The following is a 27,485-nucleotide window of genomic DNA, read 5'->3' as shown; positions in this document are numbered from 1 at the left end:
TCAGAGATGTTCTATTGATCTACAGATCCAGTGTGGCCTGAACGGTGTTGGGTGATCCGATCCGGCTCTGATCCGTTTGGGCACCAGTGTGTGGGCATGTAGCATGTCTGTGTTTGTGTTACTGTTTGTGGTGTCTGCGAGACCGTTTAATTGTGTTATGGTGGGTGAGTTCAGCACAGTGCAGCATCCACGCCGTTTACAAAAACTGAACAGAGGAATAAAAAGAGAGCGTGTGCTCTGGAGCCGGCGTTCAGGTGCTCTAAAGGTGTCTAATATATTTGAGTCCATGTAGAGCAACGCTGAATGTGGAGCGATCGCCCACTGAGTGCAGCATGTTCTGTTTTATGACACACAGAAAGAGAAAGAAGGAGTAAAAATACACTCCGCTCCTGGGAGACGGTCTCTATGGCAGCTGTTACTATGGCGACGGTAAAGGCTGCACGTGAAGTGATGGGACCCGGGGGAATTCACATACACACTCACTCACTCACCACACACAAACTTCAATGAAGATCAGAGGGAGGAAATAAGACAAAGAGACCACATGAGGTGAATTTCAGGAAGAACAGAGACACCGGCAGACGACTCTTACAGTGGTACCTTAAGTCATTCTTCATCCATTTTTAATACATAATACTTTCAGTCAACTACATCTTTAGAGGGAAGGTCATCCAGAGAGCCCAGGAGTTATCTTACCATTTGAATAACATCACCTAATTTTGCCAAAACAAATCCAGTTACCTCAAAGTAAAGTTGTGTCTTGATGAAGTGTAACCATGTCAACCGTTTTATGTACTTAAAATTTGATTTGTACTTGACATTTGTGAAAGCAGATAATACTTAATTATCATGTACAAAAAAGTACTGCAGCTGAAAGAACACGTTTACTATTACAGCTTGTTATTGTTACAAAAAAGTGAATGCTGACAAGAAAGGCATTTTTTTGTTGAAGATGAAGAAGTCGAAGTGCTGCTGGGATTTTGCAGTATACAACTTACAGGTGCTCTTTGGACACTTTGGGTCTGATTTGCTTAATTCATCCGGTGAAGTGTGAGACTTTTTCTCGGTTGTTTGAGTAGGCTCTGTTATACTTACTCGTGAATCGTTGAGGGTTCTTCTTAAAGCTACAGCGTATATTCCTCCAACAGGTTCCATGAAAACTGGGACGGTTGTGTCTCAGATATCCTGCTTACAAACTTACAAATGTTCACTTCTTTTTACTTTCTTCTTAATTTTGAATTAATTCAAAAAAAAGAAATTCAGTATTAGCATCTAATAATCCTCTACTTTCTCTGATGAAAAGCTGAATATCATTGTTCTATCAAAACAAACAAAAACAACTCTTTTAATTCCAGTGTCTCTGATGAAGACTCATCTGTACCACATTTTTTTTACATCTTTTAGAAATACATTTTTCTGCTGCAAACCTCTCAAAGACTGAAGAAATAGAAAGCTGAATATTTCACCTAAATGCAATAATTGTATATCTTGCTTTAGTACATATCTTAATGACAGAGACCATTTCATATAAAAACTTTTATACATGTTAATTTAAGTAAATATTACAATTTGACAGTAGAACTTCAAATGCAAAACATTTACTTTTAATTCAATATTTTGGCATTTTGGTATTACCACCTCTTTTGCTAAATGTGTAAATGTGTATTGGCAGATGTGTGTGTGTTTGCAGTTCTTGCAAATGTCTCACTCGTCACATTTCAGATTCTTTGATGTCATCATCGTTCTCATTTGTGGTGTGTTAGGAGCTTGTACATTCACTTGTAGCGTTGCTGCTGCAGAGTCAGTCTGCTCTGTCATACTGTTTCCATAGCAGCAGCGAGAGCCAACACAGCCAACCACGCTCACTTCCTACTTTCACCCTATTGGTGACGGCTGACTCTGACTCTCTTCATACTTTGTCTCTCTGGGAGTCGGAGCTGGACTGGATCACTTCAGTGAAGTTTACATTCATTCATTAATACAGGGTGGACCGGACCACGAGGGACACAAAGACACAGGAGCGCAAAGTTATAGGTCCATAGTCGTCCTTAAACATTAAAATCAGTGATGAGCAGGAGCTGAATTTGAACTTGTAAAATGTGTGAATGATGTTATCTATTTGGATCTTTGAATCTTTAAAACTAAAATTATTGTCTAAACTGAAATCCACAGATTTGAGGAAGCGTGTCTCTGCACCACTTCTTCTTTGTCCTTGTTTTGAGGTTTTCCAAGCGCAAAATCTGCTCTGGAGGTGCCTGTGTCATGAAGGTGACTGCCCACAGTCTGCACTCATGGTTGCACACATAAACATCCTCATGTTTGCTCCTAATATTTATCATTACCCCCCCCGCTTCATCTCCTCTCTCTCTCTCTCTCTCTCTCTCTCTCTCTCTCTCTCTCTCTCTCTCTCTGCTCTCTTGACTTAAAAAAAGAAAAAAAAAGCTGTTATTTTTAGGCGGGTCTGTTATTGCTTATTTAAGCTGTTACATCGAATGACTTTGAGTGCATAATCAGGCAGATGCAGATTCAGTAGATAATACAAACAGATTGTTTAGCAGACTGCGCTGATATTTAATCGAACCACTTTGCCAAAATGAATAAGCACAATGCTTTTATAGTAGGGCGTTTTGGATCCCTTCAAAGACATTTTTAAAGAGGCTTCATCGCATGTCACTCTCAGTCTGGAAAACAAATGGATGTTGCCTGAGTTTGGCCAACCTTTGTATGAATTCATTTTATGACTTGTATCAAAAAGAAGACGGATGAAGCCTTAAAAACACTAAGATAAAAAAATAAAAAAAAGACAATTGTCATAATGAACTCATAAAAACAGAGGAAACCATCTGGCTCTCAAGCAGCTTATTAGAGGATGAAACTGATTTCTCGTTTTTGCTAATCATTTTGTTGTAAGCCAAGCGTTCACGTTCACTCTAGTCAACGATTGTGTTTTCACAGTGAGCGCCGCGTGAGAACAACCCGGACAGGAAGTCAGTCAAGGAAACCCACAGAGGTTTTTGATTTTTGCGACTTGAGATTCTTTTCTTAATCTCTTTATCAACATAATGTGAAAACAGGCACCAAACGAACAACAAAGCAACATGTTGTTTGTGCATTTTTCTTTTTATTCTTGCGGGATCTTGTAGTTCTGTGCTTCCACTGCCATGCGGTGACGGCACAAATCCAAATCATGCCCTTTTTTTTTTTTTCTATAATGAGATTTGGATATACTTACCGGTAATAGATTTTTTGATGATTGAGGCACCCAGAACCAGATCAATACAGTGTCTTGTATGTTGTTTATATGTGAAGCTCTTGCAAAGAAATCCTGTTTGTGATGTGTCTGAGGAGACAGTCAGCGCTCAATTGTTCCAAAAGTGATGTGATGTTTCAGAAAAAATAACTTCAACCACTCTCTCTGCTCTCTGGTGCAATCTTCAGAGAAGGTTGGCAGTGATACTAGGCTCAGTATCACTGTGGCTCACTTGGTAGAGTCGGCCCTGTCTCAACCAGAAGGTCACGGGGTTCGATCCCCAGCTCCTGCAGCAACATGTCCACTGTGTCCTTGGGCAAAACACTTAACCCCCGAATTGCTCCCGCTGCTTCATGTGTATGTGTGTATGAAGGAATGAATTACTTCTGATGGACACTTTACAAAGCAGCCATCAGTGTGTGAATGTGTAGGTGTGACCTGCGGTGTAAAAGCACTTTGAGTAGTCAGAAGAAAAAAGCGATAAACAAGCTCAAATCTTACCATTTACTATTTATGATACATTGGCTCTCAGTCAGTCAATGATTGGTTCGGGTTCCTTACCTTACCGCCACATTTTTTTCAGCTTATTAGTTCAGGAACAGAGTGAGCGCTTGGTTGTTGTGTTTTTAATCAGTACAAAAAAGACATGAAGTGTGGGTGAGCAAATGTTTTATGTTCACTAAATTCTAAAGTCAAACTGATAAATTCCTGATGTGCGCTGCATTACTCTGATCTTAAAACTGTCTGTTCCCGCTCTGTCGCTGCACACCGGTTGAGTAGCACGGCTGTGCACAGGGCACCCACCGATCTTCAAAACAGGAAATATGGTTTGATGGTGAGTCTTCATGGACCATGTTTGGGGCAGGGCCAGGTGTGCTGACTTTACAGATGTCCTCATTGTTCATGTAGAAGCAAAGCGTCTGATTACAGTTTGTTTTTATTCTCTGTCGTTTATATACTTTCACAGTTTGAAGAACCAAGACCTGCTGAATATTAAGAAAGGGAAACTTTTTACAATGTTCAGTTTTTACAAGAACTTTATGACACTTTATTATTTCTAACCATTGATATATACTTTAGATTCTATTGGTAGTTGTTCTAAGGCAATGTCAAACATTATGATTTCTTTAAAATAAAAATACCTTATATGGATATGGATATAGCTTGGTTACTTTCTCTGTGTTGCATGTCAACCCATTAACATTGTCGGCAGGCATACAGACTATAACCAAACCAAAGACATGCTTCTTGTTGTCTCCTCTTATCTGAGTTGTGTAATCCTCAATGCTAAAGTCACGCCCATCACACGGCACTGAACAATCCCTCTCTAACCCCATGAGAAGTGTCTGCACAGTTTACACGTTTTGTGGACAAACGGTAAATCCCGGCTCGCCTCATTACGCCCGCTTTGAGCACGACCGTGGATAAGGACGTATTGATTTTAATGCGCCGGCCCGTTTAGATAAACAGTCCTGGAGGATCTGCGGCGCTCTTTATCAGATTTGCAGCCGCCTTGCTACAGACTGGAGCTGATAACATAGTGTCCTCAAAGCACTGAAGATGACTCTGTCTATCTCCTGGATTCATCTGGTCGCACTGTGCAGCCGGACATGTGTGTGCTTACAGACTGATAAAAGCTGCAGGGCTTATCTCCCAGCCTGCTCTCCTTTTCTCCTCGTCCTCCCTTTTGTTTCCTCTCTACTGTAGCTATTAACTCCTCATCTACTCCTGTCACCCTTCATTTCTCCTCTTCCCTTCCTCTCGTTGTCACCGCCGCTGGTTTTAGCTCATCCAGATCAAACAGGAAATTGAGGCGTTACTGAGATATCTAAAAACTCACTCTTTGTTCTCTTTGAAAAGGAGGCATTAAAGCGTTTTTTTATTTGTCAGTAGATTGAGTGGAGAGTTTGAATTGATGAATCCTCACTCGAGCATTTTATTACCCACGGTTAGCTTACTCATGCCGTTCAGCAGCTACAGTATAGAGTCGTGTAATGATGGAGCGATGTTGAATCAGAATTACAAAGGATTCCGTCTCATTATTTGGTGCTTGTTGTTTGAGAAAATGACTGTGTGTGTTGTGTGTGTGTGTGTGTGTGTGTGTGTGTTGTGTTTGTGCATGTGCATGTAGAGCTGGGAGTTCACAGCCCTCTCTAAGCTGGGTGACTGTTTCTTTTAAAAACAGCTACTGTTTAATATAACAGTTACTGTGTAAAATAAAACCAGTATTAGAATAGGACTCTGACTTTTTCTAAACTTGAGCACATTTTCTTTTTAACATTTTTAGTCAATTAGAGTTATAAAACACAGTAATGTAGATAACATATATCCTGCATCTAGACGAATCAAGTGACTTTCTTCCGAAGCAGCAGCGTGTTTTATGTGACTTTCCTTCTTTGTGTTTCTCACCCAGTTTTTTAATGAGATGCACTGGAGGCAAAAATAACTCCAACCTTGGAACTTTTGCACAAAAAAAGTCTTCAGCTTTAAAAAAAACAAACAAACAAACAATACTTTCTTTCTTTGAACAAACCTTGGAAGAATGTGTGCACAGAATGGGGACTGCAGAGTCGTCAGCCTTTTCTTTTCATTCAAACCACCACAATTAAAGATTTATTCAACGTGTATGTATGATTACAGTGACCTCAAAGTTTTATATCCCTACTGTTGGCGTGTGAAAGTTACATTGAGGTTGTTTTTTAAATTTCCTTCACAACGTTTGTCATCTTCGATAATTACTGCTGTTCTTAGTAGCGTGATAAAAGTAATAAAGGCGATGGCATTGACCACTTGATCCACACAAATCCTCTTAAAACTTGTTTATGTCCTTAGTTGACGTTTGCAGGTCTTCAGAGGGTTACAGTTTATCCCAGCTTAGAATTGGGCGAGGACCAGGGACACCTTTGACAGCTTGCCAGTTTATGATGAGACTGTTTGCATATTTCATAGATGATGTGGCTCCACTGACAAGATGACAGATCTGATCAAAGTGTCAGCTTAATTCTGTTGGGAGCAGACATAATTCAAACCTTCAGATCTAAATGAACACTAACAGAGTTCCCCTATACATTTCGACATCTTTTGGAGTAGGTGTTGTTTTTGTAACAGCAGGTTTCTTTGTACATTTTTTGATCATATTACTCATGAAAAGCTGTGAAATCTGTCATGCAGCTCACATTTATTATAGAATTTGTAGAGAAAAGCCCACACATGATTTTAAATGCCACCTCTGCAGTTAATCTTGAAAGGAGACACAGACTTGATGCTTCTTAACTTGGCAATGTACTTTTTGCTGTGAAACTGTCAAAACAATGGGTTGAATAATGACTTGGCTACTAAAAAAAGGTTCAGACATAATAAGCACATTGATGTGTCCATGAGTTGCAGACGCATTCAACTGAACCCAACGTCATCCCCTCTCCTCATCCTCCTCCTCTCCTCTTCTTGCTTCTACAGTGCAGTGTCTGGAAATGACCACTAAGCGGAAGCTGATTGGCCGGCTGGTGCCGTGCCGTTGTTTCCGCGGGGAAGAGGAAGTGATCTCAGTGTTGGACTACTCCCACTGCAGCCTGCAGCAGGTCCCAAAGGAGATCTTCAGCTTCGAGAGAACTCTGGAGGAGCTTTACTTAGACGCCAACCAGATTGAGGAGCTACCCAAGGTAACGCAGAACCGTCGGTTTTCCATTTGTGGTTAGCACCAGAGCAGTAACTGGAACAGGATGTTGGCCTCTGTGCTTTTTCACATGAATGACATCACAGGCTTAACTTCAATTTTCATTCATTGACTCTGTCAGCCTCAGGTTTATTCAATGCTTTGAAGTGAATGCTAATATTGGTGTTAAGTGTACAGTAAGGATGTTTCTAGGTGATTCATTTCCTAACAGGTTAAACAGAAACTTAAATTCAGACAAAACAATGAGTCTAAAAGTTAGAAAACAATAAATTGAGCACAATTTATTAAGATTATCTTAACTTTTTAATTTGGTTGTGTGGCTAATGTTAGCAGTGCTATTACCGCCAGCCTTAGGTTCTCTTAGCAGGTTAACATCATCATGACTGATGTTCTGTTCCATATGCCAGTCGAACCTGACGTAGCCAACATACATTTTTATCTCAACAAAATCAATGCCATGCTGCGCTGTTTCTACAAGGTGCTATCTGTTTTCTGTGCTTGTTTACATCAAGGTAGTAGAGAAGGGGAGCAGTCCCATTAATTGGAGGTACAGCCAGTCTGTGGCTGTTGGCTGTTGGCTGCCTTGCAGTTTTTGCATCAAATTTGACCGGCATTGAGGGGCCAACATATCGAAATAGTAAAGATTTGTTTAATAAACTTTTACTTCTGGCACTGACGAGCGAGGATGATGATGTTTAACTGTTTTGATATGTTATCCTTAGCATGTAAAAGTCATCATCTGTGGGTTATATGACTGTTTATATTTCAAGTCTGTCCATTCAATAATTGTTGAAATAGAGTCTGCCTAGTTGCTGTGATAGAGATAGAAGTGGTTCACACCTGGCACGGTTTGCATATTTGCACAGCATTGTTTGGGTATCCTTCACTTGACTCACCTTCTTATCAACATTACCTGTTTACATACCGCAAATATCATCATATGCTCGACAGCAGCACTGTGACAGGAAACACGGGGTGAAAGAGAAGGTCAGTTTCCCGCCATGTGGTCTCCGTCTGCAGCGGGTCATCTGAGAGTTTCAGAAAACCCCCTGTGAGCAGTGATGAGACAAAACGCCCTTCTGATGTTTCAAGGAGAATTACAGGAGCTGTTTATTCGAGGGGCTGTCACATTTTATTGATATCCTGTCCTGGTTTAAATGACACAGATGTTGAATTGGATCTCTAAAAATAACCTCAGACGGTCTAATAGAGCTGTGTAACCGGCAGGTCAAACTTTGATTCAACTGACAAAAAAAAAATCTACTCAGCTTTGATGGTGAGTGTGTGTGTGTGTGTGTGTGTGTGTGTGTGTGTGTGTGTGTGTGTGTGTGTGTGTGTGCCAACATTGTATACAGTAAGAGATATTGTGGTTACCAGAATGATTGGCCTTTATGTAAGTGGGTTGGAGAGCTCCTTAAGTAAGTGTAGGTAAATAAATGATTGCTTCTTTAAGTATGGTGGCCTGCAGTGACCCCTGTTCATGTTTGGCTACATTCAGCTGTCTGACCCTTGTGCTTCTATAATTTTGTCTATGACTGTAAATGCAGCTGACGTCTCAAAAAGGTCAATAACGTATACAAAATAGACGGCATTCATTTTTTGGCCACAAAGGCTTATTTATTTATTTTAACCTTTTAACTGTGAAACAGAAATGGCCCGTCAGTGCCTGCTTTGGTATTTTTGCTTATTTAATTTCTTGTGTTAAATTCTTCAAGGACCTTAAGAGCCAAAGGTTATCGTAGTCAGTTAACTTTCACAATTGATAACATTTTGGAGATTGTGTCATAGATCAAATTTTCACAATTGTGCATTAACTTTGAGCAAACAAACACAAGCGTATTGAAAAGGTGTCATAAATATAACATTGCATTTGTGTAATGACATCTAGCTGAATAAACACGCAAAATATATTCATCCAAAACAATTTTCGATGCATTAAAGTGAGCCTTTTATCCCTCTGCAATCCATAAGTGATTTCTATTTTCCTGCTTTTGAGATTTGCTCATTTTTTATGAGCAGAGTGCAAAGGCATTTCGATAGCTTCATGTGCACTGGATATATACAGAGTACAATAAGCCTGTTGGATATGAGAACAACATCTGATGTGTGATCACATTGTTCAGTATTTTAATAACAATATGACATAAATCAAAGCTCACAGTTTTTATGTCTATCTTCTGATCTTAATGTTTGACACTATACCTGTGTTTGCAAAATGCCGCTCCTGAACCCAAAATAAATAAAACAATCTGTGATTATGAAAGACTCTAATTGGCATGGATTCATCTGAGGGTAACTGTTGTAGCTATCACATGAAGACCCACGTCATGAGACCTTTTCTTTTAGTTTCACAGGTATTGGGGCTCAAGCTATCAAAGGTTTTATGACTTTTTTTAGCAGAACTTGCGAGCCTGTGCACCTGTGTTAGTACAAATGTGTTTGTACATTGTGTGTTGGTATGTTGTGTGTTTGTATGTTGTGTGTTGGTATGTTGTGTGTTGGTATGTTGTGTGTTGGTATGTTGTGTGTTTGTGTGTTGGTATGTTGTGTGTTGGTATGTTGTGTGTTGTATGTTGTGTGTTGGTATTTTGTGTGTTTGTATGTTGTGTGTTGGTATGTTGTGTGTTGGTATGTTGTGTGTTGGTATATTGTGTGTTGGTATGTTGTGTGTTTGTATGTTGTGTGTTGGTATGTTGTGTGTTTGTATGTTGTGTGTTGGTATGTTGTGTGTTTGTATGTTGTGTGTTTGTACATTGTGTGTTGGTATGTTGTGTGTTTGTATGTTGTGTGTTTGTATGTTGTGTGTTGGTATGTTGTGTGTTTGTATGTTGTGTGTTGGTATGTTGTGTGTTTGTATGTTGTGTGTTGGTATGTTGTGTGTTGGTATGTTGTGTGTTTGTATGTTGTGTGTTGGTATGTTGTGTGTTTGTATGTTGTGTGTTGGTATGTTGTGTGTTGGTATGTTGTGTGTTGGTATGTTGTGTGTTTGTATGTTGTGTGTTGGTATGTTGTGTGTTTGTATGTTGTGTGTTGGTATGTTGTGTTGGTATGTTGTGTGTTGGTATGTTGTGTGTACGATGTGTGTTTTGTTGCAGTCTTATATTTCTGTTCTCTCAGCTCTGTCCTCTTTGTGCATAATGCTTTCACTGTTTTATATGTTTTGTCATTTGCAGTATTTTTCTATTTAGGGCACATTTCTATGAACGTCTGTTGCTTTGATTCTAGCCTTTGTTTTGTCCCTCAGGGCCACCGTATGTAAATATCGGGAACGGCAGCTAAAACTGCGCCGCTTTTCCACAAGATTTAGTCGTGTTTGCCTCCAGCTGACTTTCATGCTCTCTGTCCTCCTGCGCGTTTCTACCAAAGGTCTGTGTGAATTTGCAGACAGACTATAATACTCCATTGTTTCCCCCTTTCGATGTGTTCCCATAGCAACTCTTCAACTGCCAGGCCTTGAAGAAGCTGAGCATGCCCGATAACGACCTGTCCAACCTGCCCACCACCATCGCCAGCTTGGTCAACCTCAAAGAGCTGGACATCAGTAAAAACGGTAAAAAAAAAAAATCTCTCTGATAAAGATGACCTGTGAGAACTTCAAAACCGCGGAAAAAACTGAAGAATAATCCGCTTTATTTTAATTATTTATATATTTATTTGTATTCTTCTCTGGGAGATCTCAGAGAGAATAAACCTTTAAATGATTTAAGTTTACCTCCAAAGAATTTTACCAAAATATGATCAAATCTAATCTTTTGACACTTTTCAAAACCCACTGGAGATATTTTGACATCTTTGTTAGTGTCACTGAATTTAATAATCTGAGAAAAAGCTAACGTATTGTGTAATTTTCCCCTTTTCCTCGCCTGTTTCTCCCTCTCTCACAGGTATCCAGGAGTTTCCAGACAATATAAAGTGCTGTAAAGGCTTGTCTGTGGTGGAGGCCAGTGTCAACCCAATCACAAAGTACGACTCTAACACACTAACACCTCATAGTAACACATCTGACTCGAATTATCACTGTTGAACGTCACATCTTATAATCTGTTCTCTACTGTGATGGTGGCAAATAGAAATGTCTACAGCGGACAGGTTTTCAGGTTGGACTGCACTCTACTGAAAAACGTAGTGAATACTGATGAATCCTAGCATGCAGAATATTTTGTTAACAAGCGGAGGAAATCACTGCTTCTATCAGCCTACAAGTCACTCAAACACTCATTCATAACGTTACATAATTTTGAATGTAAGTTTAAAATGAATTGGTTCCATTAATGGGGCATTTTTGTGTTGATTGCATCAATTTAATCAAGCGGTTTGAGTGTGCCTGGACTCAGAATTTGATGCATTTGCCACTAATGTAGCTGTTTGGGCAGAATATCTTCCGTCACAGTCCAGTGACAAGACGAAGATTTACTCTGCTTTCCTTTTCTTTGGGCTGTATTTGAATGTGCTCCAAATTTGAAGGAGCACAGTGGGGCTGGATATCAGAAGCAAGATTACTTTTTTATCAAATGAAACTGAGGACAGATGGATCCCACAAGTTATAGATCAACAAATAAATCAAATAATGTGTTTGGTGTTGAATACCGTTTTGTGAATGAATGTCTTGTGAAAGAGGGGCAGATCATAAAAGACTCATCTTCTTTCTGCTCCTTTAAGAGTTTGTTTGTAGTTAATTGTTTTGATTGGTCGATGAATAAAATTAACTTACAAATAATTAATAATAATAAAATAGAAGAAAGAAAACACGACAGTTAGTAATATAAAACAATAATAAGGAAGTGTATTACATTCACATGAGAAAATTAAAATCTGCTCTGTTTTTTGGTTGTGAATTAATAAGATAATTATCTTGGAAATACGAGTTATGTTTTTATGAAAAATACAAATTCCTCCCTTTTTGTCTGCATCAAACATTCACATAGTGTTTACTTGAATCCAGTTTTATTTTGCTTTTCGTTTGAAACATGCACTCAGGCTTGCTGGTGACTCTGCAGATAATAAGGCATTTGTTAAATAACCTGGATCCCCACTGAGTGCAGCTGAGCCGCCGGTGTTGTGCTGAGAACGCATACACCTTGTAACTCCTAATTGGGAAAACTCAGAAAACAAAGCTGATTTTTATTTTCTCACCTGAATGCAACACGCTTCTGTGCAAAAACATAAAAAATGATACGTGTAGAAAATTTAGAAGAGAGGAAGGAACAGGAAGAATGAAAAAATGTACAAATACTGTATTGATTGTATACAATCAATAATAATACTGAGTGTGTGTGTGTGTGTGTGTGTGTGTGTGTGTGTGTGTGTGTGTGTGTGTGTGTGTGCGTGGAGGTGATGACTCATCTGTCATGTTACAGCAGTTAACTTTTTCTCCAGGGTTGTTATGGGAACGTTGTCTGTGTTTCAATGCATCGAAGGCCTTCAAGGACACTCATTATCTCTTTCTTTTTTTTCTCTCTTTTGTTCATATTGTCTTTCTTTCTCTCTTGCTTGCTCTCTTTGTGCCCCCCCCCCTCTCTCACTCTTTCTCTCTCTCTCTCTCTCTCTCTCTCTCTCTCTCTCTCTCTCTCTCTCTCTGTCTCTATCTCTCTCTCTCTTTCAGACTCCCAGATGGTTTCACGCAGCTCCTGAATCTGACCCAGCTCTTCTTAAACGATGCCTTCCTCGAGTATCTGCCGGCTAACTTTGGCAGGTAAACTGATGCATGTCTAAGCGTCTGCACAATGTGTGATGCTGCTGGACAGGATATCTATTCAACATTGTAAGCACAGAGGACTCTTGCCACTATTGTCATTCATAAAGAATCTTATGACAATATTGGATATATAATCAGTTTTATCAGCCTTTCTACTGAATGTCTTTCACAGAATTACATATTTTTAGTTGTTCAAAGAAGCTAAGCAAGTATGATAGTCCTCATTCTTTTTCCTTTTATGGGCTTTTATCCTTTGGCCAAGTGTGATCTTTCTATCCATTAAATCACACATCACACCTGCCATCACCAACATTTTTTACTTTGTACCATTTGATCCAGACCAAGGTAATCATCATTATTACACATCACCAGTTATAAGGAATACTGGTCTCCCCACATTTCACGATATAGACCGATGTTTGAGTAACGATTGTTACAACTGTTGAACTAAATGAAGACTTGGTTCAGTGCCTTTTGTTTCCTTTGCAGACTCTCTAAACTACGGATCCTGGAGCTGAGAGAGAACCACCTGAAAACCATGCCAAAGTAAGAGACACTGCCATATGTGTGTGTGAGAGAAATCATAAGGAAAGAGATGAAAGAAAGAAGTAAAATGTTATTCTTCACGCATCACTGGGTCCAAACGAACACACACACACACACACACACACACACACACACACACACACACACACACACACACACACACACACACACACACACACACACACACAGAAACACTAATGCAGACAGATGCCTCGTGATATCACGGTGTGTACGCTTGCTCTCCCAGGTGTCCAGATTAAATCTATATTTATCTCTAGCAGGTGTTCTTGAATACTGATGAAGACTGTTGTAACTGAGGTGTGTTTGTTTTAACAGTTTTAAATGTATCCTGTTAGATCCAATGTGGCTGAATTTATCCCTGTGTTCAGGCCACCCCCCACTTAGGGCACCTCTCTGAGAGCTTTCTAAAGGGATTCCAGTTACTATCCACTTTGAAAATGTTACTATAAATGCAAATAATACTGCTATCTCTCACTATCTTTTCACTACCTACAGGTGCACAATCCTCCAGTCCTGCATTCGTATTGTGTGTGTGGTTTAAAATCAGTGTCAAACTAATGGAGCATTTTGTTCCACTTCCATTCTGACACCATGAAGTCAACGTGAGCGTGAGAGGATAACTTGTTTTGATATTCTCTGTTAGTTTGTCTCATTATGGAGGCTTAAAGAATTGTCCACTTTGAAGTTCTCCACAGCAATATATATAAAAAGAAAAAAAAACATGTCCTAAGTTTTACGGCTGTATGTGACTTTTCATGGTCCATGATGGCAGGCCGCCACAGATCAATGGATCTTAGAGTGATGGGCATGGCCTCCTGGATGGTTGAATTGTTTGTGTGGCTCCTTGCCTACATGTACCAGAGTAACTTGTGTCGGCACGTGGTTGTGGACTACAATGGTGTCCATCTTTTGTTGTGGTAGTGGCAGATCAATGGCATTACTGGCATTTGGAGGAGGCATTTGGAGTTGGGACTGCTGTGCCTCTCAGTCAGGGATTGTCTGTTGTGTTTTGTTAAATTACTTTCTAATTAGATTTTTCTTATCTTTAGGTTTAAGTAATTGTAATAAATCCCTTTGTTTTGACTTTTGTTAAGGTGTTTACTGTCTTTTAATGGGTCAATGTGTGATTTGTTGTTAGCCCCATAGGGCCGCCTTATGGTGGGGCGTAACATAAGGCAATGATAATTTCATTTGAAATGGATATCAGTGAAACTAAACGCTGATATGCACAAGAACCAAAGCACTACTATTCATACTTTTATAACTCTTGTCTTTCGAGCTGTAGTAACATGTTCATTTCTCCCAATGGGGGATCAATTTGTATTTTATTAATTTATTTGAAAAGGGACAGTGTACATTAGTCAACATTCAGACAGATGTGAATCTACCTGAGTAGGCCGAAAGGCTAATTTTCACCGCCAGTCCCTTTTACAGATGTTCTTTGGCGTCATAGAATTAAATGTAATCCACTAACATACGTTCATTAGTATAGAAAATACAAACAAACAAATGCAGATATACAATACCACTGGGGTAACAAGAACAAGTAATATCCAGCATAGGACATGATACAGTTAAAGTTATCATCATCTTTATATTTTAATGAATGATTGGCTGTTGACTCTGTAATTGATTGCGGTGTTAAATTCCACCGATGTGATGCTCTGAAGGAAAATACACCCTGGTTAAATGTGCATTTAAATAAAGATGATCTTATCTTATTCAGTTTTGTAGTAGATACTTGACTATTTTACAAGAACAACAAAATCTCTGTGATTTATGTTCGATCCACAATAACTAACGCCCATAAAATGTCATAATTAGAACGAACATTAGAAAATACAGACATATACAGACACCCTGACACCTCGTCTGGCTTATGAAAGATAATAAACTGAGGGCTCCACATGATCTTTTTTGAAGAAAGTCATTTTAATTACTTCTATTACTATTAACAGTTTATCAAATCTTGGTCTGTGTTAAGAAACTTTTTTTTTTAACTGCACTGTGTGCAGGCTGCAAATCACAAGAGATAATTACCCAATTTTCAATGCTCTGGGGTTCTTTTTTTTGTTGTTGCCATGGTAACGAAAGAAGTACCCATATGATTTTATCCTTACTGGTATTGTTTCAAAGTTTAAAATCCTGGTCTCATGAACATCCTAATTAGTATTGTGGTAACTCTTTTTTTCCATTCCAAACAATTTTTAAAGGGGTAATGAAATCTGAAAAATAAAAGAGGAGAATTTATCAAAACATAGAACACAGGTATAGACATATTTATACAGCAGTATTAGATATGTGTGCCATTTTCTTTCTCTTTGAGATGTTATTTTATTCCTCTCTCATTTTGCTTTCTTGATGTTCAACCTTTTAAATGCACATAATTGTGTGACAACTGAGTAATGGCCCTGTATTGGCTCCTCTCAGGTCCATCCACAGACTGACACAGTTGGAGAGGTTGGATCTGGGTAGCAATGAATTCTCTGACATGGTGAGTCTGATTTCATCGTGGAATAAGATGAAGGGTTTTGTGTTTTAACTTCGGTATCATTCTTTGGGGAAGCTTAACTATTGACAACTTTCTACTCAACACTTGTTGAAAGAAAAATAAACCATTGACGGACAGATTGCCAGTCTAAGCCACTCTGCCAAAACATTTACATTTTCTTCTTTTATGCCGAGTCTGGTCTGAAGATGCTCTTAAGTTTTTCTCATTTAATTTATGATCTGTACATAATCACAGCATTAGTGCTGAAACGGTGTCCTTTATAAATGAATAATTCAGTTGATATTAGCTGTAGGGCTGCGTTTTTCTTGCTTTATATGTTGTTTATGTTGTTTATATGCTAATATGGATTCCTGTTTGTTGTTTTTAAGCCGGAGGTTTTGGAGCAGATCCACAACCTGAGAGAACTGTGGCTGGATAACAACTCTCTACAGTGTATACCGGGGGTAAGGACCCCAACAAAAGACTCAGCACTCTTTCAGATTGTTCATGTATTTCTTGTCATCTCATTGATTCTTCCTCTCCTTGCTGCAGGCAATAGGAAAACTTCGTCAGTTGCGGTACTTGGACTTAGCTAAGAACCGCATTGAGACGTTGGACACGGATATTTCAGGTTGCGAGTCCTTAGAAGACCTGCTGCTGTCCTCCAACATGCTGCAGCACCTCCCCGACACTATAGGTACACACACAAACACACACAAGCATGCAAGTACACGATCATAACCATAGACTTTTACAACTCAAAATATATCCTGACTTCTGTGTCTGTGGCCCTCAACCCCATGTCTATTCATCCCTGAAGATATAACATCTCTAAACACAGGTCAAAAAGGGCAAAGTCATTTACAACAGCAGGACACATCGTCATCATCATTTCATCAACTTCCAATCAGAAAGGAATACATTTTGCTTTTGTCTGGGATTGTGTTCAGAGTTATAAAGGGAGAAGTTTACAGAGGAAGAAACAAGAAGACTGTGCATGAGCATGAGCAGGTACTCTGGCTGTGCAGCCTCTGCTGGTGTAGTTGATCTATGTCTCATGGCATGTAGGTCAGGAGAGGTCTTGGTTGCTGACTGTGGTAAGCGGAACAGCTTGCATGCTGGCACTTTGGGATCAAACCTTGCCCTGCCCGTGACATCTTTTCGGGTTGTTGCACTGCACAGTAAAACAATCCTTTCATCCGCATTATGAGTAAAAAAAAAAAAATCATGTTTAATATGTGTGACGGATCTTGTGACAGAGGCAGATTTCCCGGTGAAATTAGTCTACTCCACATGATGAATCAATTAGTGTTAATCAGCGTCTTCAAGTAGTCTGTGTGAAAACGAGGAACGGAACTGAGTGGAGTAAATACTGTAGGACATTTCAAATCAATGCAGATGTGTCCTTCCTTTAGATGCTGTTTCTATGTGTGTGTGTGTTTCTGTGTGTGTTCATTTAGGAATGTTGAAGAAGCTGACAACATTGAAGGTAGATGACAACCAGCTGACCTCACTGCCTAACACCATCGGGAGGTAAAAGAAACCTGCATAAATACACTAACTAACATAAAGCATAAAAGCCTTGTAGACTTTTTTTTTTTTTTTACAGTATTTAGTCAGATTATCTCAGAAGGTTTATCTTAGGTGGGTTGTTGTTTTTCTTGTTTATTACTGTTGGTTGCGTTGTTGACTATGATGGCTCACGATTGGGGCATTCTGTGTGTTGTTTGCTGCGTTGCCGTGGCAACAGTGCGAAGCCCAAGCACGGGTGAGTAACATTAGCCCGCTGAATCCAGGGGTGTGTTCAGAGACACACGGATTTTTCAGTGTTGTTACAGATACAAACACCAGAGCACACCACCATGAAGGGCTTTGGAAAATTACATGCAAACATAAACTAAAGAATCATTCTACTTCATGACATATTCCTTTTTTTTTTAGATATTTGGACTCAGCATTTGAAGAAAAATCTCCAGAGTTAAGTGAAAGTGCCTCGCTAAAATTTACAAATTTGAGACCGAAAATGATTGCATGTAAAGTGATTCAGCAATTTATTACACTAATCATATTATAATCCATCACAGTCCACATTTAATCACAGAAATCAAATTAGAATGACATTTGTTAGAATATTTCTGAAGGGGAAACACATCATTTTATCTCTGTGTACTTTAGAGATTGATTATGAGCACGATCATTTTCCCACTTTGCAAATAAGAATGAATGTTTAATTCTCTCTCTGTGGACACTTCAAACAAAAGCCTACAGTCACAGAAATGGATTACATTGAATTCATTTGAGTGGAATAAATGAATTATTTCCCTCTTTGCCATTTGGAGTCATTTCATCTGTGATGGATTGAGAAGACCTGACGAGTGCTATTTCATATCCTCTACAATAAATGGAAGAAAATGTTGCTCTTTGCAACATGTTTGTATCTGAACGCTCTGAAAACATTTTGTCCTCCTGAACAAATCCCTGGTTTTAGATTCAATAAGTAGAACTGTAGATACACTGCTTTCCCCTTTGATTAAGCCAAAACGTCCTTGAAAGTTCCTGTTCTTACCCTTTTAAGTCTGTGTGTATTTCTGATGATTATCAAAGAGGCCTGATGCCAACACTGTTCTATCCACATATCACTGTACCTGCATCCATAGAGTTACACGTTTGTTTTTTTTAGTATAATAATATAATAAGTACATTCTGTGCAGTATGTTTTCACAGAGGTGAATCAGGAGATCTTTTCTTAACATGTTTGTTTTGCTCTACAAGCCATTATGGATTGAAAAGACAATGACTCTCCAGTTATTTTAACTAAAAGAACGGCTGAAGTCTTGTGTTTCACTGAAGTTGTTAATAGTTAAAGCCATATATCAGCTATGAGATGATAGATGTATTCAGTACTGTGCGAAGGTCTTAGGCTTTTGGATCATCATTTTTAAAACAACAGAGCTAGTGTGGTGGTCTCAGACTTTTGCACAATACTGCAGCAGAATCCACTGAGATGTGGAAATGTTCTCCCACAGTGATGTGTCTCAGATGTAGAAGTGACTTTCTGCTAACTTAGCTGCTACTCTCACACAGAGGGATCTCAAAACAAGTGTGCTGCCAGCGTTTTATGCCTCGTTTCCACTGCATGGTGCCGATCAACTCAACTCTACCTGCTTCACTTGGAACTGTTCTGTTTTGGTTTTCCATTGACAGACGTTTTGGATATTACCTGCTATTTGGTACTTTTTGGGGTATCAACCTAGCTGGCGTATAAGCGATCTGAGACAATGCTAAATTAAGTGACACCAAAAAAATAGCAGTCCACCTTCTGTATTGCCTGAGGTTTGAAGGATTGACACATAAAAGTCATGAAATACATTATTTACACATTTGACACCTCATGATGCTCAGCTAGAAACCCATCTCCAGACAGCAGATACTATCTGAAGTGGAAAACGAAAGGAGAGAAAGTACAAGTACCAGTTCCAGGGTAGTGGAGTAGAGTACAGTTGATACCATGCTTTTTGGAAATATGGCACAAGTTTCTTTCTGGGGAACTGTAGCATTGGTCGGGGATAACCAAGCAGGATAGCAGATATATTCTCCCTTGTTTCCAAGGAGATGTAAATCTAGAAACTTGTGTCTTATGGTGAAGATTAACCAACGAGAAACGTTTTTTTCTTTCAACACCGACAAGAAGGATTGAAGGATTATGGGTTTGGTTAACATTTGGCTGCCAAATAATCTTCAAAGTGTTGTAATTGAGAGATTAAACCCCAGTTGTATATGTTTAGGGGAGAAGGAGACATCTTTTTTTGTTAGTTATGAATGCCAAAGAATTCACAGAGAAAACAATTAAGTATTCAAAATGTACTCGCCTTAAATACTAAACCTCCTCTCCTCTCACTTGTTAGTCCATATGGTGGCCCAGATGGTCCCAGTCCATTGGGAATAATAGCAAACCAATGCAATGTTAACAGTGACAGTACATTAATGTAAAATTGTTGTCTCATTAGCATTAGCCTGCTGTTAGCGGGCTGCTAGGCCAATCGTGGCAGGGGGTCAGGGTGTTGCTGTAGAGAGGGCCTGTCGTGGGTGTTTCTGTGGATCTTGGCTGAGGGGAGAAGATGAGATCCAGTTTGAAGAATTACAAACAGCAAAGTCGGCTTCAAGTGGGAAAAGATGGGTAGGAAATGAGAACAAACAAATGTTTGTAACACCAAAGTGAGATGTGTATTGTTTAGTTACGGCTTAATTTATCCACCCACTGATAGAGTCATTTGGATGATTCTTCAATCTGTTGATCTGTTTCTTCTCCCAGCAATATCTTCTTCCTGGCTCTTATCATAACACCTCACAGGATTAGGCTGCTGTTATTTTGACATTTTTCTTTTTGTCTACAAATCCCACAAAAAATACAAAACCAACTCTGCATTAGCCCTTCTATCAACACTTGTCCATGTAGCTACACATTGTAAGATAATTAAGGAGCCTTTTTCCCCTTACAGATAGAAGCTGACTTTTTGTCTACAAACACACTACTTGATAAGTGTTTTTTATGGGTTTGTTGACAACAGGAAAAATAAAGAGTGGCACCACCCTCTTCCTTTAGCGCCCTTGTAGAAATGTCAGGATGTAACAAAGCTTGTGCAGTTTGCAGAATGATTCTTTTTGTTTCTTTCTTTTTTTTCTGTCATTTTCTCTGTATCTCCTCCTGTCTGCATCTGTTCCTCTCACACAGTCTTTCTCTGATGGAGGAGTTGGACGTTAGTTGTAATGAGTTGGAGTCGTTGCCGCCCACTATCGGCTACCTGCACAATTTGAGGACCTTCGCTGCTGACGAGAACTTCCTCTCAGAGCTGCCCCGGGAGGTAGGAACACCCTCGATAATCCTTGTTGCAGTCCTGGTCTTTACATCTTTTAGAAACTGAGTGATTTTAAATTGTCTTTTTTCTACTCTTTTTTTTTTTTTTTGCCTGTAGAAGCAGATGAAATGTTTTTGAACTGACCACAAATCTGAGCATAAATAGGAGGAAATCAAAACATTTGACTGCTTAAAAAGTAGTTTTAAAGAGGACATATTATACCCCTTTTCTACCTTTTCACCTTAAATTAAACATGTGTGCTGTGGTCAAAATATAACATGAATCAAGCACCAGAGGAGGTTTGTGACCCTGTATAAACCAGCTCTCTCAGAACGCTCCGTTTTGGTGTGTGTGTCTCTTTAAATGCAATGAGCCACCCTGAGTTTTCCTGGTAGACATCACTCCTCTGTAGCGAGAATAAAAATGGCAGACCTGCTCAAAAGTTTTGTTCTAGGCTGGAGGTGGAGTCCATGGGTGGAGATATCAGGGGAGGGGAGGGGATTTTTTTTTTACCAGAATCCCACTGTGACATCACAAGGAGAGCAAATTTGAAACAGAGCATTTTTCTCTGTGTTGTAAGACTTATGCAGACCACAAACAAAGAACTGGATGGGGTTATTTCACATTTTGTGGGTCGGTAGACACTCAGGTTACCCAAATATATGTTCAAAAAACACTTTAAAAGAGCTCTTTACAAGTTTAAAATGAAATATGTCCACATATATGAAAATACAGTACTGTCCCAAATTAATCCTAACTATCATTATTTTAAAAGGTTTTACTTTCGAGCTTTTTATGCCTTTATTTTGGGTACGGGACACTGGATGGTTTCACCCCAAATGTATATTTACATACTTTATACATAGATTCTTTACATTAGAATAAACCGATAATTGTGGTATTCAGAAGTTGCACTAAAACTCTTCATACACAATAGTGCAGTGGAGACCGTCTGAAGGTCTTTGTCATGTAGAAGTTCTTTTTCAGTACTAGACTGTAATGTAACGATGATGATGTAATGTGATATTTGATGTGTGTGTGTGTGTGTGTGTGTGTGTGTGTGTGTGTGTGTGTTTGTTTCAGATCGGTAACTGTAAGAATGTGACGGTGATGTCGCTGCGTTCCAACAAACTGGAGTTTCTTCCTGATGAAATCGGACAGATGACCAAACTACGAGTCCTTAACCTTAGTGACAACAGGTACACACACACACACACACACACACACACAGATAATCAAACTACGACTCAGTAGTGACAATAGATGCACACACACATTCACACAAGCAGGCAGCACTTTCTTTCTCAATGGCCGTTCTGGTTCTCTAGCAGATCTCACGGCCGGCAGTTGCCATGGGAATGGCTGAGTGTGTTGCCATGGTGACGTGCTCTGCAGGCTGTACAGTGCGTGGGCAGATGAAACATCTCTCTCTCTCTCTCTCTCTCTCTCTCTCTTTCTCTTTCTCTCTCTTTCAGGTTAAAGAATTTACCGTTTACCTTCACAAAGCTGAAGGACCTGGCAGCTCTCTGGCTCTCTGACAATCAGGTATCTCTCACCTCCCACTGCTTTCCTGTTAACGAGTGTGCAGCACAAACACACACAGCTACTGTATGAATATATACATATTAATCAGTTGACAAAGCCATTACTCCAAACAGACTGTTTTTTAGTTCAGTACAAACAGCCGGAAATCGGAGTGGGAATTGACATGCATGAAAGGAGCCTAAGGTCAGATTTGAACCCGGGCTGACCGCCTCGAAAACAACAGCCTCTGTACAGGGGCTGTGCAAAGTTAAACAAGAGGAAACAAATATTCAGAAAAAAGAACAAGAGATCTAAAGGCTAAGGTACAAAAGAGTGGATCATTACTAATCGAAGATTCCTTTACTCTGCTAATCCGATAAAGAAAGCTGCATGAGCCTCATTTATCAACAGGTCTGTCAATCATTACATTAAATCCACTCTTTCTTTGCATCAAATAACTCTTGAAAGTTCATTTCTCAGAGACTAAATCAGCACGATAAGAACTGTAATGACAGAAAGCATCTTTATTTGTTGTGTATTTTAATTTAAAGTTTGACCCATGTTCCATTTGTTAACATGGAAACCACAGCTTTTATGGCCTATACTGCAGCCAGCCAGCAGGGGGAGATCTAAATCATTTGGCTTCACTTCTAAGGATCTCTTATGCTGTCCATTCTTTCTACAGTCTATGGTGATAACTTTGACATGTTCGTGCTGACAATGTTGTAACTGAATTTAACATTATTGCAGTTGCAGTGGGAAACTCGTTGCATATCAGTTTTCTTAATTACCGCGCTGAGGTTCAATAACACATCTGTCATATGTACTGAGAATTTATCTGATATTACTTCATAATACAGTTATCTCAATTATCAAGTTATTGTTCATTCCATCATGATGTATTATTTTGCAAACTTCCCCCTTCAACAACTTTCCCCAACACAAAGGTGGTCTTCATGAAGTTCACTTCAACATGTAGTCAGAGGCTAATCAATGAAACTTCCTGAAATGCTGAAGGCTCATTTTTAATTCAAATGTAATTTGTAAAATAGCAGTTTGGTCTTATATTGACATTTTAAATACACACTAATGTTTGCATATTCTGCAACAAAACTCACTGTATGCATGTCCTGTTTCACAAAACTGACGGATGTTGTCATGCAGTACGGAGGGTTTTTTACGAGCAGCTTTCTCTGACTTTTGTAAACAAACAATCAGTGAAACTGTGACACATCTAAAAATTTTGTTTGCAAAGACATTTAAAAAATCCATCAAATTATCATGTTAATAGATGTTAATCAATGTTTTTTTTTTTGTTTATATCAGAGAAACATGCAAATTAAAGATGCAAATTATTAGACCAAGTGTTCATATTGCAAGATTGAATTTGTGTTACAAATTTCAGAGTTGAATCAGTGCTCAGCTGTTTGATAGTCAGTTTTATTCTTTGGAAAAGTGATTGGCAAATTGTTACCAAGTGATTAACATGAATACTCCTACCTTTCAGTCAGACGGGATTTGATTCAAATCAAGCTCTAGCCAATCAGATATTCTTAAAATGACTCAGCTTGCAACACAACCATTAATTACAAGAGTTAGGATTCAGTTTAGATGACTATCAGGGAGTGTTATCAAGAATACTATGACAATCATATGTGTGTGTGTGTGTGTGTGTGTGTTTTGTGTGTGTGTGTGTGTGTGTGTGTGTGTGTGTGTGTGTGTGTGTGTGTTTTTGTGGGGTTTTTTTTGTTTGCAGTCCAAGGCTCTGATCCCCCTGCAGACAGAAGCCCACCCTGAAACCAAACAGAAGGTTTTGACCAACTACATGTTTCCTCAACAACCACGACATGATGAGGGTAAAAACTCTGCATGTTCACCTGTGTGTGTGTGTGTGTGTGTGTGTGTAGATTGGTATCAGTGTTATTACACTTATTCATTTCCCAGTATTAGCATATGTTGAGTTCTTAGATGTTTTTATTCTGAGAATTGATTTGTAAAATAGTTTTTGTGTGTTGTGAAAGAATTAAACCAAACTGTGTTTGTCGTTTTGTCTTTAATGTGTGTTTCCGGGTTCATGTGCTTGTGTGTGCAGACTACCAGTCAGACAGTGACAGCTTTAATCCTACTCTTTGGGAGGAGCAGAGACAGCAGAGGATGACTGTGGCCTTTGACTTTGAGGACAAGAAAGAAGAAGAAGACAACTCTGGGAAGGTCAAGGTCAGCTCTTTTTTTCTCTGCTTCTCTCTCTCTCTCTCTCTCTCTCTCTCTCTCTCTCTCTCTCTCTCTCGCTCTCTCTTTGTCTCTGCTGAGTATAAGAGCAGGAGGTCATTTGAGGCAGCCAGGGATTCAATACAACTTTTGCAAAGACAGCATTAACTGACCGGAAACTGGAGCATATCCAACCCTTGAATGAGCCTAAAATTCTACAGGCTGAATTATCAGTTCTTTGTCAAATCGATAAAAGATAGACAGAGAGACAGACAGGTTTTCACATTTTAACTATTATGCATCTTACTCTTCTCAATGGATGCAGAATATTTAGTATCTTAGATTTCAACAGCTGAGGCTCATTGGTGTCTCATTGTTTCTGAGCTGTTTGACAAACAATGGTGATAAACTATTGGGATGTTTCTGTGACAAAATTAACCTAATTTCACCGGGCTTCACTTGATATCTGAACATTGAAAAAAACCTTGTAATAGATCACGGAGAGCAAGCCGGTCCTTATGCAGCTGTGAAACCAAACGGGGTGATGATCATTTGTTAGTGACCAATCGTTTTAAATGAAATATACTGTAGATCATTTATATATTTAAATATTGTTACTAGTTTAAATACTGTAGTAGTTTAAACAAATGAAAGTTGACACATCAGTTTTCTATTTAGAAACTGACCAATCAGAATCCACTTTTAATACAGCCATCTATAAGCACTGTTGAAAAATCTAGGAGAATTTCCTTTTGTGTTGGATTCTTTTGAACGTGAAATGAAAGTAAGAAAAGTATTTTCCATAATCCTGCGATTCCTCCCAAACTGCTGTTTTGTCTCTCATCAGATTTTACTGGTTTATTGGAGTGTCTGAATTAATAGAGCTGTCAGTACCACAATATCGATGTTCAATTGAGAAATGATTTACAAGAAGGTGAAGAAGGAAAACAACATCAGAACACTCAACAAGAAATCGGAGAAAAACCCGTCTGTGACAGAGCCGATGGTGCCTTGTTTCAGAAGTTTCACACGAGCTGACACGTTTACTTGCACTCTTAAGTAGATGCATGCTCACTGTGTGTGTCCTTTTTATGCATGTGTACACCACTCAACCCATTTTTATTTATGTGTGAAGGTGGAGATAAACCTAAAGCGCTACCCAACACCTTACCCTGAGGACCTAAAGAACATGGTCAAGTCAGTGCAAAGCCTTGTGGGTAAAAGCGTACACGCCGGACACCCGCACCAACACCAGCACCAGCACCAACACCAACACCAACACCAACACCAGCACCAGCACCAGCTGAGCACAGGCACTGCCACCTCGGCAGGAACCAACATGGAACACACACACCTCAGCAAAGAACCATACGAACCGCCATGGCCCCTGCCTCCTAAAGAGGTAGGAAACACACACTCACAGCCACAAGCATGCTCACAGTCACGCACACATGTTCTGAAAATCACCACAGGATAAGATCAAAAAAAACAACACAAATATTTCTTTATGTAGTTGAGAATTAAACACAACTTTGGAGTCATCAACACGTGAGACCGTCTCATGTCGGGCTGCAGAGAGAACAAACCTTTGCGGGTCGACCTATAAATAAGAATTACACCAAAAATGAAGAGCATCTTTCCCATGGATTTTAGATTATTTCTTGAAAATAAGCTCTGTGGCAAAAAACTAAGTTAAAACAATAACAATACCAGTATCAGGAACACCTCTGAAGAAGCTTGATAGGAATCATTAGTATTGAAGTCAGTGCTCTGAACCAATACCATCATTTATGAGCCGAGCTGGTTTTGTCTTTTCCAAACAGCGTCCTATCTGCTACACATGTGATCATCGTGGTGTGACACAAAAACACAGCAAACTAAAAACAGTGCCAGCAAACAGTGTAATGATTCTGCCAACAACAGCTTTAGTGAAATGTTAGCTCAGTGCTTCCCATCAAACATGGTAAGAGTGTGTTTTTAAAATCTTAATCGTAGAAGATGAAAACTAAACACATAATTAAGTAGTTTAAAGTTTAATATCACAATTTCCCCGTAAACCCTTGGGTGGGTTCAGGGTGTCAAAAGAGGCTAAGTGCAGTGCTGCTGCGTATGTTAGCTTAGCTTGTTTAGAGGTTAGGATTCCTTTACCCTTTTTTTTTTTTTTTTTAAACGTAAAAGCAACGGCCAGAAATAAAAGGCTAACTGTAGCATGCTTATGAGCTACACCACAGTTGCATGATTTTATCGTCCCTGCCACTGAGCTTACACTTGTGTGTTTACCATGATGATGTTTGATGTCCCTCACATCTTGTGTGTTTCATTCGGCTGCTTTTTTTTAGCTGTCTCCTTTTCCGAGAGATGTAAAAAAAAAAAAAAGAAAAAAAAGAAATCACAAATAGGGTGTGCACTGACATATTTTACTTTTTCGATAAGCTCTAAAGCTTGTTTACACAACAGACCTATTTCAGGCATCTAACCCCAAAACAAGTGTTATAAATTGACATCAAGGTGAGGTGACTTGAAATGCTTACTTATTTTCCAGGGATTAAGACTCAGTCCTTCAGCACCCCACAGGATGGAGATCTTGTGATCATTAAGGTGTAGGACAGGCAGCACAAATTGTGTGTGTGTTTTCCAGGTGACAGACAGAGAGATGCAGGACTTCTCTCAGTCTCAGCTAATGGATCAGGGATCAATGCATAACTCTGGCATCGACATTCCCAAGAGGAAGGACAAAGAAGACTTGACGGAGAGCTCGGAGGTTTGTCACGTTGTGATCCACAGTACATTTAAACTAAACAGCATCATGGCTGCAGCTACGGTGATTTTAGCTTGATGAAAGGCCCAGCTTAGTCCATCTCCTCAGTCATCTTCTTTTTAAATTAATAGGTTTGGTTTGCATGATTTCTTTTGATGTTATCAGGGAGTTATCAGTTTGTAGGGATTTGGGTTTGGAACCACAGGGTCGCCGGTTCAAGTCCCGGTCGGTCTGGTAGCTGCAAGGGCGTTTCCTGAGTGCTGCCAAGGAGCCCTTGCACCTCTCCAGCTACCAGACCAACTTCCATGTTTTGATCTGCACCAGGACTTGAACCAACGACCCTCTGGTTCCCAACTCAAAACCCTACAAACTGAGACCTCTGCTCCTCCGCAGCACTCTGGATGTGCCCTTGAGCAAGGCACAGAACCCCCCCAACAGCTCTAGTCTGCTCCCTGCAGAGCAG

General features: G+C 39.4%; 1 protein-coding gene across 15 annotated transcripts in view; it reads left to right on the top strand.

The window, feature by feature from the left end:
- lrrc7 (leucine rich repeat containing 7) overlaps positions 1 to 27,485 on the top strand; it is a 121,848-nt gene that overhangs the window by 69,866 nt on the left and 24,497 nt on the right. For 12 of the 15 annotated variants that reach the window (XR_010666516.1, XR_010666515.1, XM_065955630.1 and 9 more), the window contains 17 exons: positions 6,707 to 6,909; positions 10,356 to 10,473; positions 10,808 to 10,886; positions 12,526 to 12,615; positions 13,108 to 13,164; positions 15,616 to 15,679; positions 16,066 to 16,140; positions 16,229 to 16,373; positions 17,137 to 17,209; positions 17,427 to 17,444; positions 20,409 to 20,538; positions 21,616 to 21,731; positions 22,008 to 22,077; positions 23,813 to 23,912; positions 24,149 to 24,273; positions 25,400 to 25,666; positions 26,903 to 27,025. Coding sequence is in view for 13 of the 15 variants with exons in the window: in XM_065955638.1 (XP_065811710.1) it covers positions 6,707 to 6,909; positions 10,356 to 10,473; positions 10,808 to 10,886; positions 12,526 to 12,615; positions 13,108 to 13,164; positions 15,616 to 15,679; positions 16,066 to 16,140; positions 16,229 to 16,373; positions 17,137 to 17,209; positions 17,427 to 17,444; positions 20,409 to 20,538; positions 21,616 to 21,731; positions 22,008 to 22,077; positions 23,813 to 23,912; positions 24,149 to 24,273; positions 25,400 to 25,666; positions 26,903 to 27,025 (1,853 nt within the window). In the remaining 2 variants the exon portion in view is untranslated. The remainder of the gene's footprint in view (positions 1 to 6,706; positions 6,910 to 10,355; positions 10,474 to 10,807; positions 10,887 to 12,525; positions 12,616 to 13,107; positions 13,165 to 15,615; positions 15,680 to 16,065; positions 16,141 to 16,228; positions 16,374 to 17,136; positions 17,210 to 17,426; positions 17,445 to 20,408; positions 20,539 to 21,615; positions 21,732 to 22,007; positions 22,078 to 23,812; positions 23,913 to 24,148; positions 24,274 to 25,399; positions 25,667 to 26,902; positions 27,026 to 27,485) is intronic. The other 3 variants (XM_065955629.1, XM_065955639.1, XM_065955632.1) reach the window with 2 other exon arrangements.

The sequence above is a fragment of the Labrus bergylta genome, chromosome 6 (genome assembly GCF_963930695.1).
Source record: "Labrus bergylta chromosome 6, fLabBer1.1, whole genome shotgun sequence".
In the NCBI taxonomy this organism is placed as follows: domain Eukaryota; kingdom Metazoa; phylum Chordata; class Actinopteri; order Labriformes; family Labridae; genus Labrus; species Labrus bergylta.
The sequence above is the reverse complement of the archived record's forward strand: the minus strand, read 5'-3'. Positions and strand labels throughout refer to the sequence as shown.